The sequence below is a fragment of the Molossus molossus genome, unplaced genomic scaffold, assembly GCF_014108415.1.
Source record: "Molossus molossus isolate mMolMol1 unplaced genomic scaffold, mMolMol1.p scaffold_m16_p_2, whole genome shotgun sequence".
NCBI classification, from domain to species: domain Eukaryota; kingdom Metazoa; phylum Chordata; class Mammalia; order Chiroptera; family Molossidae; genus Molossus; species Molossus molossus.
Genome location: NW_023425355.1, coordinates 143,536,080 through 143,556,865, shown reverse-complemented (window position 1 = coordinate 143,556,865; position 20,786 = coordinate 143,536,080). Strand labels below are relative to the sequence as shown.

The 20,786-nt window shown below is 39.1% G+C and overlaps 1 protein-coding gene across 1 annotated transcript in view; it reads right to left on the bottom strand.

Moving 5' to 3' along the window:
- Positions 1 to 948: 948 nt before the first annotated feature.
- Positions 949 to 20,786, bottom strand: part of MID1 (midline 1) — a 142,117-nt gene continuing 122,279 nt past the window's right edge. The window contains exons 7-10 of the mRNA XM_036271502.1: positions 16,828 to 16,971; positions 9,416 to 9,577; positions 8,056 to 8,263; positions 949 to 2,218 (exon numbers count right to left, since the gene is read on the bottom strand). Of these exons, the coding sequence (XP_036127395.1) occupies positions 1,870 to 2,218; positions 8,056 to 8,263; positions 9,416 to 9,577; positions 16,828 to 16,971 (863 nt within the window). The 3' untranslated portion in view covers positions 949 to 1,869. The remainder of the gene's footprint in view (positions 2,219 to 8,055; positions 8,264 to 9,415; positions 9,578 to 16,827; positions 16,972 to 20,786) is intronic.

Genomic DNA, 20,786 nt, shown 5'->3' with positions numbered 1-20,786 from the left:
TGTAAAAAAATCCTATTAAGTTTCCAGAGAATGATTAATGTTTTCCCACTGAGGTGTCCATCATCTTTTAGATGTGAAACTGTCCTAAGTAGCTATCAAAATATTCATCTGGGTATAAATAATATAGTAAATATATAGACTCTATCTGTTAAGAAAAAGGAGAGCATCTGTCAGTGAAGAGGACAGAAGCACTGGGAAGCGACCTATGAAGTCCAGACTTGAAATCACATCATGTGATGCTGAAACAGTGGGTCTATGAACGGAGTGCAGGGAAACAATTGGTTGATTTGGTTAAAAACAAAATCACTACAAACAAAATCACTGCTTAAATCCACCAGGATGTTTAGTCAAAATGGACGACCCAGTAGCCCAGATATTTTAGCAAATGAAATGATTTATAGGTGCCATGCCCTTTGTCAAGGTAGAACCAATGCCAGATTCCAGTTTCAAGGGCTGCTTGAGAAAGCCTTACTTCATGGACCATTCCAACCTGTCAAATCAGCATGCCATGAATTCCGCCTGATATTTTATTACCAGGTTCTATTGGCAGGTTCCATTGTGGGAACAGCAAATTTGATTGTGTGTGTGTCTTACAACTCTGGACCGCAGGCCGATGCTCTAACAGCTGAGCCAAACTGGCCAGGACGAATTTTTTTTTTCTTTATTGATTTTAGCGAGAGAGGAATGGAGAGTGTCTTACAACTCTATGGTTAACTATACTAGAATATACAGAGGGAATTCTACAACTTCCAAGATGTGTTTAATAAAGGTCAGTTTATAACAGCTTTTGAGGCACATATACTAGTGAATAGTATTTTATGCAATGTTCCTTGTCATTATCAACTCATAAATATTAAGTGTTTTGGGGGTAACTTATATTTGGACATGGTAGAGGCAGTCGGGGCCATGCGTTGATGTACTGGAGAGCAAAATCAATGCCCAGTGGTGCTGCCACTTGTGACAGAAAATGTTTATTTCCTCAGCTCCAGTGACAAAAGAAAAATGATTTGGGTGGGGGTAGGGCAGCTATTAGATGTAGTGAAGAAATTTCACAGGCCTAAAGAAACTATTAAAAGGAAGAATGAAATAGATTTATATCATAAGATAGAATCCTACTTCTGCTAAAAACCAAATCAGCTTGAATTTCTGAATAATCAGTATGCTTCAAAGTGACTATTTTCAATTGCAGTATCATTCTTAATGTTCTCCCAGAATCCTTAATCCCGGGAAAAGCAGGGCAAAATATGGCCAACAGTTTCAGAACCTTTCTTTCCAACATTATCCCACCAGCCATCAGAAGGTAATTAAAGATTTAGCCATGGCTGATTTCAATCTCCATGGTCAATTCTGTCTATTCTCTCTTTCGATCTCCATTTTAGTTGATTTAATGAAAGCTTCTGACATCACAGTTAAAACACCTTAAGATAAACCAGAGTAAGAAATCCCATTTACCTCCCTACTAGGTTCAAAATTCATTTTGAAAGTTGTTGCATTTTCTGTTATGCACTAATACAGACTGTAATGAACTAAAGGTTGGAAAGAGCTGATAAATGTATGGGCCTCTTAATGTGCAAAACCAAATAATTCCTAAAAGAGTTGTAATCCTAGTTATGTTTCTTTTATAAATAATCTATAAATTTTCCTGTAAATACAAAAACAATTGAAGAAAGTATTAAAGACTGTACTTGATACAAAACACAGTAAAAGTGGGGGCAGGGAATGGCCCCTTTTGAGACCTATCTTAGCTGATTTCTGGATAATTTTTGGTGAGATTTAACCACACACTGGAAGCCTGTGCTCTCTCTGTCCCCTAAATGGTGGCCACAGGACTTTCTATTCCCCAGAAAGCTCCTCCATGTGGCCAGGTGCTCACTGCAGCTGCTCTGTGCAGTCCAGATGGTCTGGGATGGGAAGCCCAGTTATAATGGTCAGACATTTGTTCCACACGGTGAAGGTGGGGCACACTGGCTGCGAGAACGTGATGTCGAAGGTGTAGAGGTGGATGGAGTTCAAAGCATCGTAGAAAGCGACGGAGCCATTATCATAGTCCAGCAGGATGCCGACGCGCCGGAGGTGGGGGGCTGGCTCGATGGGGATTTCCTTGCTGTTGTGTCTCACCACCCAGTTATTGTGGCAGCGGCACAGTGCCCAGGAAGCAGAGTTCTTCCCAATCCACTCGTGCTTCGGGGCTGATTTGTACGCAAGGCCAATGGCATACCTGAAGATACAAAACAGCAACAGCACAAACAATGAGCACATTGCACATGTATGTGATATCCTTTCTGTGGTCCTCAGGGGTCATGAGAACATGATCCCCTGTTGTCCCTGTTGATCTTCCTTCCGTGAAAGCTTGGCAAGCATCCTGACACATATGTTCTTCATCTTCTTCCCTCCCAAACATATAATGGGCAGAAAGGGGCCACTGGGTTGATCCACACTCCTATTTTCAGTTCAGAGAATTTGAACTCTGTGTTTTGCTGCCCTCACTTTTTCACCCTCATGAAGACCTACACAGTGAATTGTCTAGACCAGTGCCATTCAATAGAACTTTCTGCAATGATTTAAATATTCTTCTCTGTTCAATATGGTAGCCAGAAGCCACAGGTGGCCACTGGGCACTTAAACTCTGGCTGGTAAGAATGAGAAACTAAACTTTAAATTTATCAAATTTTAATTCAGTGAAATTATTTAAATAGCTGTACATGGCCCATGGCTACATGAACAGCCCACCCTAGATTTCTTTTGAAAACTGAATTTTTCAGCTGACGCCATGGCTGTCATTGTCCACAACTCCAAGTGCACTTAGCAGAATGTAAGCATGGAGAATGCTTTTCATTTGTGGGGATAAGTTCCTTGTCACCACTCGGCCTCAGTTTCCTCATCTATAAAACAGGAACAAGGACAGTCTCCATCTCTGAGCATTATTTTGAGGAGTAAAGGAAAGAATACATGTAAAATCCTGGACACAAAGCCTGGCATGGAACACTCAGTAACTATTATTTTATTATTTTTGCCCAATGACACCTTACTAATAAATAACAGACTCAGAATTTAAACCTAATTCAAAAGGCCACAAACCGAAACAATATTCTCTAATGCCTTCCCTTACTAGAAATTGTGTAATTTGTCACTGGTAAGAGCCCTTCTGCTTATATTTCCTACTACACTTTTAAAAATTCTGAATATCTTTGAGCAGATGGATATTCTGGTTATTCTAAATGTTCTCTCACTGATCAAGAAATGTTAAGAATTCTTTCTACAATGTTCTAAGCTTCTTAATCTTTTTTTTTTACCCCCCCCCCGAGGTATGGCTCTGTAATATTTGTAGTATTTCAGTTATGAACATAAGTAAAACCTGTCATTTTTAATAAAGAGTGAATGATTCATGGGACTACATCAAAGCTTCTTCATAGCAATAGAAACTGTCACCAAAATGAAAGGGGAACCCACTGTATGGGAGAACATATTTGCCGATGATACATCTCATAAGGGTTAATTTCCAAAATATATAAAGAACTCATGCAACTCAATAAAAGGAAGACAAACAATCTAATTAAAAATGGGCAAAGTACCTGAATAGATCCTTTTTCCAATGAAGACATACAGATGACCAATAGACATATGAAAAACATGTTCAACATCACTAATAATCACAGAGATGCAAATTAAAACCACAATGAGGTATCACCTCACACCTGCCAGAATAGCTACCATCAATAAATCAACAAACAGCAAGTGCTGTCAAGGGTGTGGAGAAAAGGGAACCCTAGTACATTGCTAGTCAGAATGTAGACTGGTACACCCAATATGGAAAATCCAAATAATTAAAAATTGAACTTCTAGTTGACCCAATTATTCTACTTCTAGGAATATATCCTAGGAATTCTAAAACACCAACCAGAAAGAATATATGCACCCCAATGTTCATAGCAGCATTATTTACAATAACTAAGTTCTGGTAACAGCCCAAGTGCCCATCAGTAGATGAGTGGATAAAAAAGCTGTGGTGCATATACACAATGGAATACTATGCAGCTGTAAAAAGGAAGGATCCCTTACCCTTTGCAACAGTATGGATGGACCTGGAGACCATTATGCTAAGTGAAATAAGCCAGTCAGAGAAAGAAATAACACATGATCTCACTTATATGTGAAATTTAAGGAACAAAACAAACTGATGAACAAAATAGGTCCAGAGGCATGGATGTATGGAACAGATGGACAGATCTCAGAGGGAAGGGGGTGGGAAGGATGGGAAGAGATTAACCAAAGAACTTATATGCATATATGCATAACCCATGGACACAGACAATAGTGTGAGGAGAAAAAGGCCTGGGGTGGGGTGGGGCTGGGTGAAGGGGGGAAGTAGGGGACATCTGTAATAATGTCAACAATAAAAATAAAATTAAAAAAAGAATAACTGGGAGAAAATTGAAAAGAAAAAATTGATAACCCATTAGTCCCATTGTGCCAACCTGTTCGCCATTAATTCAGACTCCTCTTCCCTCAAAAATCCTGCCCTACATCACAGGGAGAATCCTGGGGTTGCATTTTCTAGAATCCTCTTTCCAGTAGGAGTCTGGATAAGGTTCTGCCACTGTGACTCCCTTGTACAAGATCCAGAAGTTCTAAGAGAAGGGAAAACACTCTTCTCCAGACAGCAGAGGTCAGGTTGATAGAAGCTTCTGGGCAAGCTCCTGGGCACACTTGCCTCTGGGCTGTGGGTAGCCTTCCAGTACCCATAGCACGTCAAGGTTTCATGGACTGAAACAGCACGCTCCCTGACGTGTGCTCCCAGCCCTTGCTGGGCTCCAGTAAGCCTCTGGTTCCCTTCCTCCTTGGAGAACCTAAGGTGATGTCTGTTTTTTCTATAGGACCCTAACTGAAACACTCTGAAAAGATTTTTGTTTTACAATTTGTTTGGAATTTTCCCCATAGACATTCTCTATGCACTGGTAAACACGGCTACCATTTTCCAGATAATTTGGAACCTACCTTTGCATCCCAAATAGCCATATGTCTATATTGTTTCCTTCTTATTGTTGCATACCATTTTTATTTTTTATTAAAGTACTTAGATGTTTATTTCCTATTTGAACCTTAACTGAACCCCCTATGAAGTAACTGCTGCAGGTATTACTGACTTCATTCACCAAATGGAAAAACACAAGTCAAAATTAGGAGCAAAATTCAGGATCTCATCCTCTTCCCCTTGACACTTCCGGCCCAGTAATCTGCGTGAACTTATGCTTACTCGACACCATTTCATCAAACACGAAGTGCACATTAACAGCATCAGAGAGTAAGAAAATAACCAAGTGTAGAGTCCATTAAGCAAAGGAAAATACCATTACATTATCATTAATCTGAAAAACTATGTACATATTTCTATTGAACTTGAAAGGAGCAGGCAAAAGGTAATGTTCCATTAAGTTACACAGTGAGACTCAGAGAATTACAAAAGTATAAAAATTATGTTTCTCAGAGCAATGTTAACATGCCCCATTGCATGAATCATAACATGCATGTTAATTTAAAGTCAAGACTAGCTGTTGCAAATCAAGGAATTATAGAAATTTGATTGTAAAGGTGACCCCTTCCTCACTAAAACCTCCCAGGGAATGTTCAACTATGTTCTACATGAGAATTTTCTGAAATTGACACAATCAGGTTTGTAAAAATCCAAAGTGTGGCAATTAATTTTAAATTTCCTCCCACTCATGAGTTGGTTTTGACATCTGGAGGGTGTGTTCAAGGTAATGCTGATCTGTGTTTATATAAGTGAAGTGGTTTGGTGGAATTTCCCACACCATTCATCAATGGGAATGAGATCATAATGATCAGGTATCATTTATCATAAATAATTATTAATGGGCTTGTAATTATTTAGACACTGGATTCCATCCCAGATTAATACAGCATGTTAATTAACTAGAAATGTTTGCTCTTTTGCACCTGCAAAAATTCATTGTATTTTCCTTTGGGTTTTCATCTTGCCCCATTGTAGCTAAAAACTGTAAATGCCACTCTGAACCAGAGCCAGTGGGGCGGAAGAATTCGTTTTCCATCCTCCAGTAGGATGTTGGAACAGGAAAAGGTTCCAGGCAAAGAAAATTGTAATGATTATAACAGAAGAAAATCTACTCGGTTGGCCAATATAGGTACCACTGTTGGGAGAAATGAGACACCCAAGCTTGCGATTTCACTTGACTTGTGCCAATACTATAAGGCACTTAGACACAATGTATTATTTGCATAAATTGAATTGAAAGTTTTTTTTTGTAATGAATAAGAAGTGTTTTAGCATCCTTATCTCAAAAATAACAGTTATAATACTCATCCTCTTCAGGTTATGCACTTTTAAACTGTTTTTAAAGCAAGGATTAAGCTACAACTCATTAAGTACACCACTGTAAGTCCTATAGAGTAACTATAATGTTTTAAAAATATAGCATGTTGGTTAAGAGCAAGGATCAGTAAACTACAATTCACATGCCAAATCTGGCCCTCTGCTTATTTTTATAAATTAAGCTTCATTGGTGCACAGCCACACCCATTTGTGGACGTATAGTCTATGGCTCCTTTCCCGCTATAAGTCGAGCTGAGTAATTGTGACAAAAATCATCTGGCCTGCCAAACCAGAAATATTAGTTCTCCAGCCCTTTACAGGCAACGTTTGTGGACCCTTGGTTAAAATCGAGCACTCTGATTTCACACTTTCTAACTCTGCTAACTATGAGCTTTGTGACATTGGGCATCTGTAAATGGGACACAAGCACCTACCTTTGTAGGGTTGTTAGGATAAATGAGTCAACATTTGTAAAATGCTTAGGCTAGTGCCTGGCACATAGTTGTGCTAGATGAGGGCTGGTTAGATAAAAATAGGTCCCTTTTTGAGCAATAGCAAACAGGTATTTGTGAGCCAGCCAGCCAAAGGCATATAGTCTGTGGTTGTGGAATAGGCAAGGTCAGCTATGTGAGGTTAACCTGGCAAGGTAAACTAATTCCAACATAGATTGTACCCTGACCTTTGCCCTTGGATCAAGTCCCAGGGCTGGATCTAGAAGACCTTTTGAAGTGATTCCCAGCCTATGATCACTGCTTCCCCGGAGCCTTCAGCTCTCAGCCATCTGCATCAATTGTCCCAGTCTAGAATCACATAACTTACAAGGCAACAGAAATTAGTTTTTTTAAATAATGAAGAGTAATGTTTTAGAGTAGATATTGGTAAACTTCTATAAAGGGCCAGAGAGTTAATATTTCAGCACTGTGGACCATAGGATTCTGTCTTAAGTGCTCAACTCTGCTGTGTGGCTCAAAGGCAGCTATAGACAGGATACAAAAGAATGGGTGTGGCTGTGTTCCTGTAAACCTTTATTTACAAAAACAGCTGGAGTCTGCTGACCCAAGTTTTAAGGCATGAAAGAGCAGCGTTAGCATACTAGCTCTCCGGAGGGATGAGGACTCTATCATCTTAGCTGCAATTCTTGCCATAAATAAAAAATGGATGGACTTAAAATAAGTTATTTTTCTTATTGGCTGAATATATTAAATGATTGCTTGGCAAATATTTACTTCCTCTTCTCTCCTCCATGGGAGGAATATATTTCCCTGCACCATTGGCTTTGGGCTTGGCCATGTGACTTGCCAATGAGAAGTTAGTAAATAGATGCAAGCAGAGGCTTGAAGTGTGCTTGTACTCTTGGGTCCTTGAGAAGGACATGGCTTGGGTAGCCCAAGCATCCAAAGAGGATGAAGAGACACATAGAAGAGACCTAGATCCAACCTACAGCTTAAAGCAAAGCCCAGCTGAGGTTAGCCTTGCTCAGCTGACCTACAGATGTGGGTGTTAATGAGCAATAATAAATGATTGTTGTTTGAAGCCACAGAGTTTGGGGGTGTTTGTTATGCAGCATGACTGTAGCAACAACTAACTGAAAAAGGTTTTCTCTATGTTATTCTTCAAGATGGACCCTGGTACGGGTTGATGCTCTAACAAAGTATAGAGTGAGATGTGCCTTTTTATAATTGGAGACAGTAGATATAATTGCCTACCATGTGCTTCCACTTATGACCACTTCCCAGTAATGCCGGCCACTATCAATGAACACGTTTCCAGCTACGCCATAGCTCCCTTGGCTGGTGAAGCGTTCAGGTGTGTGACTCTTTTTGGATGATGACTCATCACGTTCCACTGTCAAGTTATCATGAGACACCTTTAGCTTTCGATGTGCAGATTTGGGGTCCAGTTTAAATGGTTGGCCTAGAAACAAGTTTATAAAACAAAAGGAGGAAGAAAAAAAGGATTGTTTATTTAATATGATGAATAACACATTTTCAGAATCAGACTTTAAAAACACAGTCACGACATGGCTCAAAGATATATTCTACAGAATTAACCTCTCAGTGTAGGTATTTATTCATTTTTTCCTACTTAATCTCTAAAAACATTTGTCAGCAGAAACAGTGAGAGGAGAAATTAGGTTCATGTTTAAAAGCATGTGTCTTAAACACATATATCAGGAGTAAAATAAAGTTATTTGACTACTGAAATCAAGGATTTGAGTTAAATGAGGGTCCCCCTGAGAAACAGTTATTGTTCCTGTTAACTGGCTGGCTGGCAACCCTATAACATGGCACCATATTGACACACTCCAATTTGCTTTCTCTTGGGAGGTCTTACGTCAAGAAATACCGTGTTATATAACATAATATTTCTAGATCAAAAAGATGTAAAGAAAAAAGAGGATAAAACAAAACACATGTGGGCAGAGACACAGAGAGAGACGACAGTATTACGAGACACGTGTATAAACCAGATCATTCTTTGTTGCAGGGCTGTCCTGTGCCTTGTGGGATGTTTCCCATCATCCCTGGCCTCAAACTACCAGATGCCAGTAGCATCCACATCAGTTGTGACAACCAAAAATGTCTCCAGGCATTGCTAAATGTCCCACCTGGGGAGAGGGGGGAGGGCAGAATCACCCCTGACTGAGAGCCACAGACCTAGGCAGATAGCTGGAGTAAAAGAAAGAATTCCTGAAGAAAGAGTTATTAATTTGCTAATCTGCCACAGAAAACATTATTATCTGCCGTTTACAGAGCCCTAACCATGTGTCAGACAAACACACACACACACACACACACACACACACACACACACCTTAATTCTCACAAGAACCCCTCCAGGATTATTTATTTTAAAAATGAAAAGTCTGAAGCACAGAGATGTTAATGGTGTCACAGAGTCAGTTCTGGAACCCAGACATATCTGATGCAAAATGCACTAGTACCCACTGGCTGTCTACTTGCTTTCTGAGGCTGTCAGTGATGCCTGAGCCAGAAGAAAGGAAAGGAAAGGGGGACAGAGGCAGTTGAAGGGAGACGACAGCTCTGCCGAGCTTACGGCACTTACTGTTTGTCTTCAACTTCCCGGGCTCGCTGCTGCGGCTGCCCGCCTGGTTAATGGCCTTGACAATAAAGATGTACTTGGTGCCGCTCTGCAGACCGTGCACAGTGTAGTGGTTCTGCTTGATGTTGGGCACGATCATCCAGCTATCGGCCGAGTTACACAGACCTGCAAAGCCAACCAGATGAGGTGCAGTTCTTTGGCGCAAGCACAGGGCAACGTTTGCATAATGTTAGGTTATTTGACCCAAAAGTGAAGTGCTTTATCACTTCTTAGAGAGATAACCAATAACCTTGAGTGCGCAGCATCCTGCCTCTAGTAGATTGACCTGTATTTCTTATCATATATTTCTAGTATGTGCTGCAAATGGAAAAAAACACTTAAAATTATTATATTGCAAACTCTGTTCAGCATGAATGAAAGCAACAAAGGTGGTTCTGGGGAGCCATCAGAGCCTTTGTTCAGAGCCTGTAATCTATGCATGGGCAGATTTTGATATCTGAGTCACATCCTGCCTGCAGGGCTACCAAGTTTGGTCTCGTTCTGTCTGTAAGAGGGCTCATTCATTTTGTATGGCAGCTCAGATTTTAATGTGGATCTTATTTCAGTGTTATTCCTACATCACCATACCATTTAAAATAAAGTATCTGCATAGGCTTGAGAAAAAAAATGGTGGTTCTCTCTGGAACGTTAAGCGTGGATTATGTGCTATGGGTCACCACTGATTCCTCCTCCCCACCCTCAGCCCCATTTTCATTATGATGATCATTAAATGTGTACATCTCATCAATTCGGAGACTCACAGAAGGTGAGAAGAGACCTGTGTGCTGTATGATAAGCTGACTTCACTAATGTAGATGTTGCACCTTTGCCTCTAATTTGTCACCCTGCCCTGGATCCAGGCCTAAGTGACTTGGCAGTTGCTTCCTCTAAAGAGATGGATATAGTCCCTTATCACATGGCTTGGGATTGCCATGTGACTTGCTTTAACCAATAGGATGAGGCTGAAATGTCAAGGTGCCAGTTGCAAGAGCAGGCATTGCAAGGCCTTAAGAGCTTCTGTTGCCCTCTTGTGCCTCTACCATGGGGAGAACATTCCCCAGAAAGTCTGCTCATGCAGATAGGATGAAGCATAAGGAACAGCAGCTCTACTGCCAAGCCAATACAGAAGGAACGCCAGCAGAAACTGGCCAACTCCAAGCTAGCTTCTGATGGGAGAGCTAAGAAAATGATCATTGGAGTTGTTTGTGATGCAACATCAGTGTGGCCGTAGTTAACCGATTCAGGAGACATGTTCCTAAGAGCACCCTGAAGTAGCAGCGCCGATGGGCAGCTCTGGGCCCAGTATGGGTCTTAGAAAAGTATCCACAGGGATTCTGACCAGCTGCATCCCTAGCATGGCTGGGTTCAGGGTGGAGTGGGGTTGCTACTCTGGCTGCATTCTGCAGGATGTGGGCTGGGGAGGAGGCTGAGAATTTATGATGCTTGGAAGAACACACAGGAAAAAGGAAGCCCGTTTTATTTTGCAGCTGGCTGATGCTGAAAACATCTCTTTGGTATTGGGTCCAACTCTCCTCTCTCCCCCTTCTACCTATCAATCTCCACTCTAATAGAATCTTTTCCCAGCTCCCTGGTGACTAGGCTGTCATGAAGTTTCCTGACTGGTGAATTTCCTTCAACAGTTTTTGGTAGAGGGCCTGGCCCCTCCACTTCCTGAGGGGCTCTAAACTCACCTCTCCATCCTTTCCTTTCAGTAGATTTGCAAGTCAAAGGGTTAGTTCTTTTGATCTTGAGGCAACTTATACCTTACCATACTCTCAAGAAGCAGTCCCGTAATCATTCTTTGGTCTCACCTCTTTGAGAATCTAATACAACATTTCTGCAGAAGTTCACGTAAGCATATCCAATACGAACCCACAAATGTTTGCATAGCATTTCAAGGTATTCACACTCTGTGAAGTCTGTCTGTAAATCCCACTAAATACTTTCTCCAACTTTTGAGTTACACATTGCTCATGGTAATCTCACAGTTGAGAACATAAAAGTATTTTGTCAACTGTGAAAATTCCCTTCGTATGATTTGTATCTTGGGTGCACCATATTTTCAGACACACTTTGTAATTGACTTTGTGAATTTTCTATCACCTCTTTACATTTCCACCTGGGAACATTTTTGCCAGGAGGACTGCCAGATTTGACCAAGCCAGCAAGAAGCAAGGAAAAAAATGTGAGGCTCAGAGAAGAGGTTGTGTGTATGTATTCACGTTTGGAGATACAGCAGAGCAGCTAAGGCACCATCCACTCCTCACCCCCACCCCCAATTTCCCCAAGTTTTAGCTCTGTTTTCCCACAAATTCTTACTTGTGTAAGACCCAGGAAAATATCCACCAATAGTTTAGTAACTTGAGACTCTTCCTACTGCATATCACTTTTGCTAATTTCTCACCTTACCTTTTCCTCGAACATAGCTGTAATAAACTCAGTACTTCTGGATAGTGCCACAGCCAAAGAGATTTTGATCCAAGCAAAGAAGGGGCATTTTGAACTCTGAGCTTTGGGCCCCAAGAAGCCTATAACTCACTTTAGATATTTAATAATAATATTACAATAGCAACAAGATAAAACAAGGAGTTTTTCTATTGCCTAGGATTATCCACTCGTACTTCTAGACCTTTGTCAACAGCACTCAGGCCCAAATGAAAACAATAACAGCATTCAGTACAATCAATGAGAATCCTATCAATGTCACTGCATTTACACTGTTTCTGTTTAATTGCATATGTTACAGTAAAATGACTATTGTGGTCAAAGAAAGCAAATGTAAAAATGTTTCAATAAACTTTACATCACTGTACAACCCAAAGCCGGGTTTAATGTGGTAGGGGACCGCTTTCAGCAACATCATAAAGCAGATGTCTGGAATTGCTGCAAACTGCAACTTGGCCTCCAATACAAAGTCTCAACCCAACAAAAAAGATGTAATGTTTCCCAAACCTTTTCCAAACAAAAATGGGACCCTGACTATCCTGATTACTTTGAAGAGGTCACTAATTTTTTCCTTGACTACTAAAAGAACAAAATGTTTATGAAGTACTAAAATTTCATTGGATAGCTTTACACTGGGACAATGTCGTTTCATGAATACTAACAACAATTACTGTTTAGGCTTACTTTTATATTATTACTATTGCCAGGGTAATAATTGAGAAGTTGATTAAAAATGCCAACAAAGCAACATTGACCATTTTCTTTTGAGGGCTGGAGTAAGTGGGGTGTCTTGGAGTGCACCGTTATTGCATTGCTAGCATTGGTCTTTCGCCAGCACCACTTAACATACTGCACATGGCGCCAAGTGCCAGACTTTTCTGCCTCGATACCCCACTGTGTTGGGACTATTGACTAAGTTTTATTCAGCTCTTTATGAAACACCCACTAACCATCCTGACTGAAACTTCACTTTTCTCCAAATTCATTTTCAATCATCTTCCAGGGTATTCCAAGATTCACCTTTTCCCATTCCACTTGAAGTATTAAAACAACAATGGAACTTGGAAGATAATTAGTCCATAATGAAACTTAATTGAGTTTTTCAACTTTGTACATTTTTTTCTCATTCACAATGGGTCAGAAGCATTTCCCTACATAATGCTGCTCATTACAAGATCCTAATTACATTGGGGATTTCATAGCCTTGTATAACAACTGTCATCTTGCCATAAAACATTATATAATATAAAACATTATGCAACATGGACACTCTTCGGAGAGGCTTCTAACATCCTTTGTCTAACAGATTGGACAGAAGTGAACATTTTTGTCTTTCTTCTCTATAAAAATAGTATATGTTTACTAACTTTCATGAATGTTTTCAAAATGACTAAAATGAATTAAATACACATAACTTCTTTGCCATAAAATCATGAAGAGATGAATCTTTTGATTTTTGCTAACAATAAAAATAGGCTGCTGGGAAAAGGCACTAATTTAAGATTTTAAATGATGCATTAAAAGCAGTTTTGGATAAACAACATTGTAAAAATAAATATACATCTATTTGTTAATACAGTCATTAACATCTGTCATCATGAGCCTGTTAATAAAAATGAAAAATAAAAAATTAGTAATGTCATTAATTTTGTGTTTGAATGTATGAATTCAATTAGTGGAAATCTTTTTATAAGATTATAAAGCTCCACAGATATTATGAATTCTCCTGTACTAAAGTCAGTTGGGGAGATTAACTACAATTTATGATGACAAGTGAAGGAATCATGAACTAGAGTCAGAAGATTTCCTAGTGGCATAAGGAGCTACTGCCAGTTTTCGAGCATTTTATCTTTTCATTTGCAGTAGACTTTCAATATTACATCTTGTCATTCGCTATGAGATCTGCAAAGGATATTCCTCCAAATGATAGGACAGATGATCAAACAACATTCAAGGAACGCCTTTCACATGAAGATTGTATAAAATGCTATCATGTAGGTGATCCTAGCAAATTACCTTATTGACCTTTATCCTATCACAAAAAGATCAGCCTTGTACAAATGCAATCATGGGCAAGTATAGTCTGTATTTTTGTAGGAATAATAACTTTGAATATCTATGTGCCAACACCATGACAAACATAGAGCTAAGGCCTTTACTTTTGTTATCTCAACCATGTGAGGTTAAAATATTACCTCTTCTTACAGATGAGAAAACAGATTCAGAGGACATTAAATCATTTGCTCACAATTATAGAGCTAGAGCAGTCCAAAGTTGGATTGAAACTCAGGTCTCCCTCATTCACTACAAATACCTATAGCATTAAAGAATAATTTAAAAATGTCTGCATCTCAGTTATCTTTTTATCTAAATTCTTTCTTTGTTGCAATTTGATCCTGTTGGCATCAAGACATTACTATATTGGTTTAATGGATGTTAAAGAGATGAACAAATCCCAATACCAACAAGCTGACGAGAGCATTCCAGTTAGATGAGCACCTGCACTTTCACTGTTTTCCATTTGTCCTAGGAAAAGGGGCCTTTCTGGCATCTGTACATTAACTAAGGCAGATCCATAATCTTCATGAAGCCATTTGCATTTATTTTCTTGTGGCAACTGGTTTCCAGGAACAGAACACCTTCTCTAGAATCACCCAGCATAAAGCTCTGAGTTCATCATGCTTAGTAGTGTTGCTATAGTTGGATTTCTGCATTTATGTCTTGCTTTGGTATAATTTTCCATGTCCACTGCATGGAAGTCAAGTTAGTCACATTTAGCCACATGAGAAACTCTGTTTCAAGCAATAGATATCTTCATTTCGTTTAAGGGATAGGGTGAAGAGCTGGTACTGTGTCAGGGTTCTAGAGTAGATTGCCTCTGGCTCCACTTCCTTATTCTTCCCCGTGTCCACACCCTTTGCCATGTAACGTTACAGACCCTCACATTTTGACTCTGGGCTCACCCATGAGACTTGCTTAGACTATGGCACGTCAAAGGCAGGGGCTTGAAAAGCACATGTGTAATTGCGTCTGCCCTTACACCTTCACCTCTGCAATCACCAGGAGAACATGGTTGAGCTCGATTGCAGGAGAGAGCTGTGTAGCAATTGAGTTGCCCCAGTTATCAGCCTAACATGTGAGGGAGCCAAACCAAGATCAGCAGGACCTCCTAGCTGAGCCCCAGCTGATTCCAGATGAGAATGCAGCCCAGACAACACCTTAGACCCTAAGAAGAAGACCCAGTTAAACTGCCCAGAAGCCTGACCTATGGAAGCTGAAATAATAAATAGGTATTGTTTTAAGTTGCTAAATTTTGGAAATTTTCTTACATAGTAATAGAAAATTGGTGTAATTTTTCCTGGATCAAGCAAAAACAATTTCAGAGAAATATAACATTACTTCGTGGGCTAAGAAGCAACCTTTAGGTATAACATAACTCCAAATGTTTCTTTTTCTGGTTACATTACTTGCTCAGCGACAGATGTTGCTTCTATCAATCCTCTGTGTGTTTTTAGAGAAAATTCTCTGTTTTTTGAGTCTGACACAATGCTTATTGATCCCAGTTCACTTTTTGCAACAGATCATCCCTCCATTTTCTATCTGCTTTTCTCAGACCTTCATGCTATCATTTTTTGGTTGTCTTGGAATTTCTGACCATCTTTTGAATTTCATCTTTTTTAAATGAATGTTTGATACACTCTCTGGTAAGACTTTCATAAAAGTTTCCAAGGCAGGCCAATTAGGAAGTGGAGGGGCAGAGGACTGAGGAGGAGAAGCTGGGAAAGGGGGATATGAGGAAGACGGGGTGGGGGGGTCATCTGTTGTTTAGTCACTTAGAAGCAAGGTTTTTTGGCATCGCTCTTTTAACTAATTCTGAATCAAATTTCTATTGTAAGCATCATGTTCCTCAGATTTACTTGTGCTAAGAAAGAACAGTGTAGTTAAGAGAGAATAGGTTTATACAATAAGAGCACGTTAAGTTGATGTGGATTTATTCAAAACATTTCTTTGCTGAAAAGTGACTTCTATTCTACTTTGACATTTGCTATTCTTATTTGCTAAAGAAGTTTCAAACTTGCTCCCCTGAAAAGTCAATTCTTCCGGTCCTTTGCCTTTTACTCAAGTCAATTTAAATAACTCTGTGAGTGGGGAGGAGTGTTTTCTCTGTTATCATATCTCTGGTCAGCTACTGTTATGTGAGATCATTGAATTATCTCTGATATCGAATAGCTTATGGGCCCCAGTGAGAGAGGGGCCTCTCTGTGTTTCAAGTAAGGTCTGAAATTCTTCCCAGGTGGGGGCAATTACTAACAATTCAAATGGTGGCCCTGTTCTCCTCCAAATGGGACCAGGTATATATGTTCTTTGGCTATTAATTTTATTAAATCCTTTTTAAAAAAATTGTGAAATACGGCTCAGAAAAGTACATAAAATTAAATGTATAATATAACCACGAAATAACCATAATATAACCAGAAAGTGCTATTAACCCCATGAACCCCCACATATTTCTTCCCAATGGTGTCACTCCCCTCCCTTCTGAGAGGTTACCATCATCCTGCCTTTTATTTATAGTTTTTACAACTTTGTATGCATCTTTAAACAAATTGTTTTTATTTTAAAGTTATTAATGTATAAACAGAATCATATTGCATATATTCTTTTGTTTCTTGCTTCTTTCTCTTAACAATATGTTTGCAAGATTCATCCATGTGGTTTGCTAGAGATAATTAATTTTCATCACTATTTGGCCAGTTATTTTTACTAGCATAGTACAGTTGAGTGCTATCATCTTCTTGGTTAGGAAAAACAAGCCAATAAATATTGTGCATTCTTTCTTCCCTTGTCTTCCCTTGATATTTAAATTAGAAATAAAATCTATCAGAAAACAGTCACCAGATAGAGAAATCAATAGGGTGTGTGATACTCACTAACAACATTGGCTTGTCCGGTGAATATGGTGTACTGGAGCTCATAGGAAACCACACTGAATTCATCATCGGAGGTCCAGTGAACAGTGATGGTGTCATAGGAAGCCGTACAGAGCTCTTCTCTAATTGTGGGAGGGTTGGGAGCTGTGGGCATCAAACATGTTCATCAATGGAGAAGCATTCAACTCTGGGATACATTCCAGAGATGTTTGACAGTCAAAGCAGGCCTTTCTAACCAGGTCCATCAGGACTATTAACCTAGAGACGGTAATCCCAATCCAAACAAAATTTGGTTGGCTTGTTATCAGTGTAATTTTTAATAGGTAGTGTGACTTTAACCTGCCAGTATGGACTTATCACTATCATGAAAACATGTTTAGGAGGTTAAGCAAACAATACTCTCTCATCCATGAAGGAAAACATGTTCAACAAAACATAAAGAAGATAAACTTTTGACATTTCATCCACACTGGGGAGATGGTAAACTTTTTTTGGTAAAGGGCTAGATGGTAAATATTTTAGGCTTTGTGGGCTCTGTTGCAGTGACTTCACTTTGCCTTAGCAGCATGAAAGGAGTCAATTTGTACTCAAATGGACATGTCCATGTTCCAGTCAAACTTTATTTACAAAAGAAAGTGAGGACTAGATTTGGCCTGTGAGCCAAATTTGACCAACCTCTGAGCTATGTAATGCCACATAATTTATATATATATATATTTATTTTATTCTTTTTAAATTAATTTATTTTTGTTATAGAGGTTTCTCCTTTTTCACCCATTGACACACTCCTCCCTGCTCCTGACACTCACACCTTCACAGTATTGTTGTCGGTGTCCATTGGTTGTGCATATATGCATAGACGTTCTTTGATTTATTTCTTCCTGCTGCCCCTCCCCCCCAAGGTTTGTCAGTCTGATCTCTACTTCTTTGTCTCTGGGTCTACTTTTTTATTTTAATAAAACAGAAATGAAGGGAGAATTCCCTAACTTGATGAAGTAGATTAAACTCAGTTCAAAAGTAAATATTATGCCTAGTGTGTAAATGGTATCTATTACCTCCACTATTATTAGCATATTATTATCATTTTTAAATGTTTATTGAATTTATTAGGGTGACGTTGGTTAATAAAATTATATAGGTTTCAAGTATACAATTCTATTATTCATTTTTATATTTAAATTTTATCCAATTGGAAAAATACTGGAGTTTATCCCATAACAAATAAGTCAAATAATTGTTTAAAAATTTTCTTTCATTAGATGTTTTGATGCCTTATTAAAAACTTATTAGTGTGGCCCTATATGCTTCTCATTTTTCAATTTATAGGTGATATTTCAAATGAATAACAAGATTAACAATCCATTGTATCTAAGAAGTACATTTTCCTTCTTCCAGGAAAACATGATTCTTTGGCATTTGGTTAACTCTATCACTGGAAAAGGCTGCTGTTTTATGTCTTAAACACATTCTACAGCAGAGAAGTCTAAATCCTACCAAAATAATGATTTTAAGTTAACTTCTACTGGATTGATTTCAGTAACTGGTTTTATGAGAAGACTTTGTGAGCAAAAAAAAAGACTAAGCAATGAATGCCGTGCAGTGGCAATAACATTTTACATGAGGGGTTGGCAAACTATGGCTTTGGGCCAAGTCTGGCCCACTGCCTGTTTTTGTAAATAAAGTTTTATTGGAACATAGCCAGGCTCATTCATTTATGTATTGTCTATGGCTGTTTCTGTGCAACTGCGGAGTTGAGTAGTTGTGACGATATGCCCTGTACAGCCTAAAATAATTACCATCTGGCCCTTTGCAGTCAAAGTTTGCCAATTCCTGGTTTAGAGAATCAATTCAGGCCTTTATTTCCACTCTCTATACACCAGAACTTAACTTCAAACTGACAGCTGTCAGAGGGGAGGGGAGCTAGGGGGCTGGATGAAAAAAGGTGAAGGGATTAAGTGAAAAATAAATATATGACAGGCACTGACAACAGTATGAGGATAGCCAGAGGGAAAGTGGGGTGGGGGCAGGTGGAAGTGGGCAAAGGGAGGGATAAATGAAGATGGAAAGAGACTTGACTTTGGTGTTAAGTGTATGATGCAGTGTGCAGATGATGTTTTATTGAGCTGTACACTTGAAACTTGTATGTTTTTATTAACCAATGTCACCCCAATAAATTCAATAAAAATAAAATAAAATTAAAAAAAGAACCTAACTTCAAAAGGAAAAACATATCTGCAATCTACAGGTTAGGAGCAAACTTTGCTTACAGTATTACAGAGTTCTTTAATGCTCTAAACTTTGATTAAGATTCATGAGTCCTAAACAAACCCGAAGAGGGAAAAACATTTTTGAAAATGGTAAATTTAAAACTCTGATGATTTTAGTGTTCTTCACTTTGTCACTTAAGACACATCTGCGACAAGGATACAAAACAAGTGATTTTTATGTCTGCTGTATAAAGTCAATTAGCCCAGCTTAGTATATTGGTTATTATTTTTTATGTTTTTACTGATTTTTTTAGAGAGAGAGGGAGAGAGATAGCAACATTGATGTGAAAGAGATACATCAATTGGCTGCCTCCTGTACGTCCCCTACTGGGGATCGAGCCTGCAACCCAGGCATGTGCCTTGACCAAAAATCGAACTGGGACCTCTCAATCCCTGGGACAATATTCAATCCACTGAGCCACATCAGCTAGGCTTAGTCTATTGGTTATTGAATACCTACATGTGGCAGGCACTGCATTAAGTTGTACATCACAATAAGAGGGGTCTATAGAGCCCTCACAGCATTCTTTCTGAAATATGTATTTATACATTTGTCTCCTGAAGTAGCCACATACGAGATTTAGAGTCATATGCTGTGACTTGGATGTGGATGAACCCGGGGACAGCATTCAGGAGATGCATTCTGTGTGTGTGTGTGTGTGGGGGGGGCAGCTGCATTGTAAAGCATGCTTATTATTTGTGTGGTCCTTGTTAGTGTGGGGTAATCCTGCATGGATCAGTGGAGAAATACTTATTCTCCCACAATCTAAATAGTTCATTGAATTATTTCTCCATTAATCACTGCGGATTTTGTTGTTTTTGTATTGTAATATATGATTAAATGTTAAGAAAACTTACGTTCAAAATAGGCAAGTAGCCGTGAGACACATGGCAACAGCTAGTCATGGAGGAAATGTCACCTCTCCAGGTTATTAACTGGACATACCACTTAGAGGCATGTCATAGGAAAAAAGTCTTGTTTTTATAGTCAGGCAGGCTAAACCTGTTTTAATTAGAAACCCAACAGTTATGTCCTGAAAAGTCAATACCCAATTTACTGTAAATGAGAATAGGAGCATGTTGCCAATTTCAATATTCATGGCATTGGTACCAGAACTGAGATTTTCTTGCCTCTATCATAAACAGGACACAAGAAATGGTGGGCTAATACTCCACAAACACTTCATTTCCTGCTTACAAATGTCTGATAAACTATTTGGACTTGGCAATATCAGCCAAGCATCATATGTTATGGCCAGAATTGATGTTATGTCTAGAAATGGGCCAAATTTGTTTTTAAGGTTGACAGCTAAGAAGGCACAATAGCAGGTACCCCATATGGTCTTTAGTTTGGCATAAACAGCTATCGGGATGATATATGGTGTTCATGTTACTAGTCAGTGCAAACTACTTTCGCAGTTTCCCCTTTGATCAGTACTCTGGCATTCGCATAGAGATTAGAATGGGCAGACATCATTAAAAAATCCTACTAAACCGTGATTGGGAAATGAAGAGGACATACTCTTGTCAACAAGGCACTGATTTTCTGCTGAGTGGCCATGTGCCCAGCCAAACATTTTTTTCAGTGTTTTCTGCCTTTGGGCATGACCTTGCAACATGGTTCTGGCCAACAAGACACAAGCAGAAGTTTGCTAGATGGGTCTTCTGAGAGAGCTTTCTGTTTTCCTGATA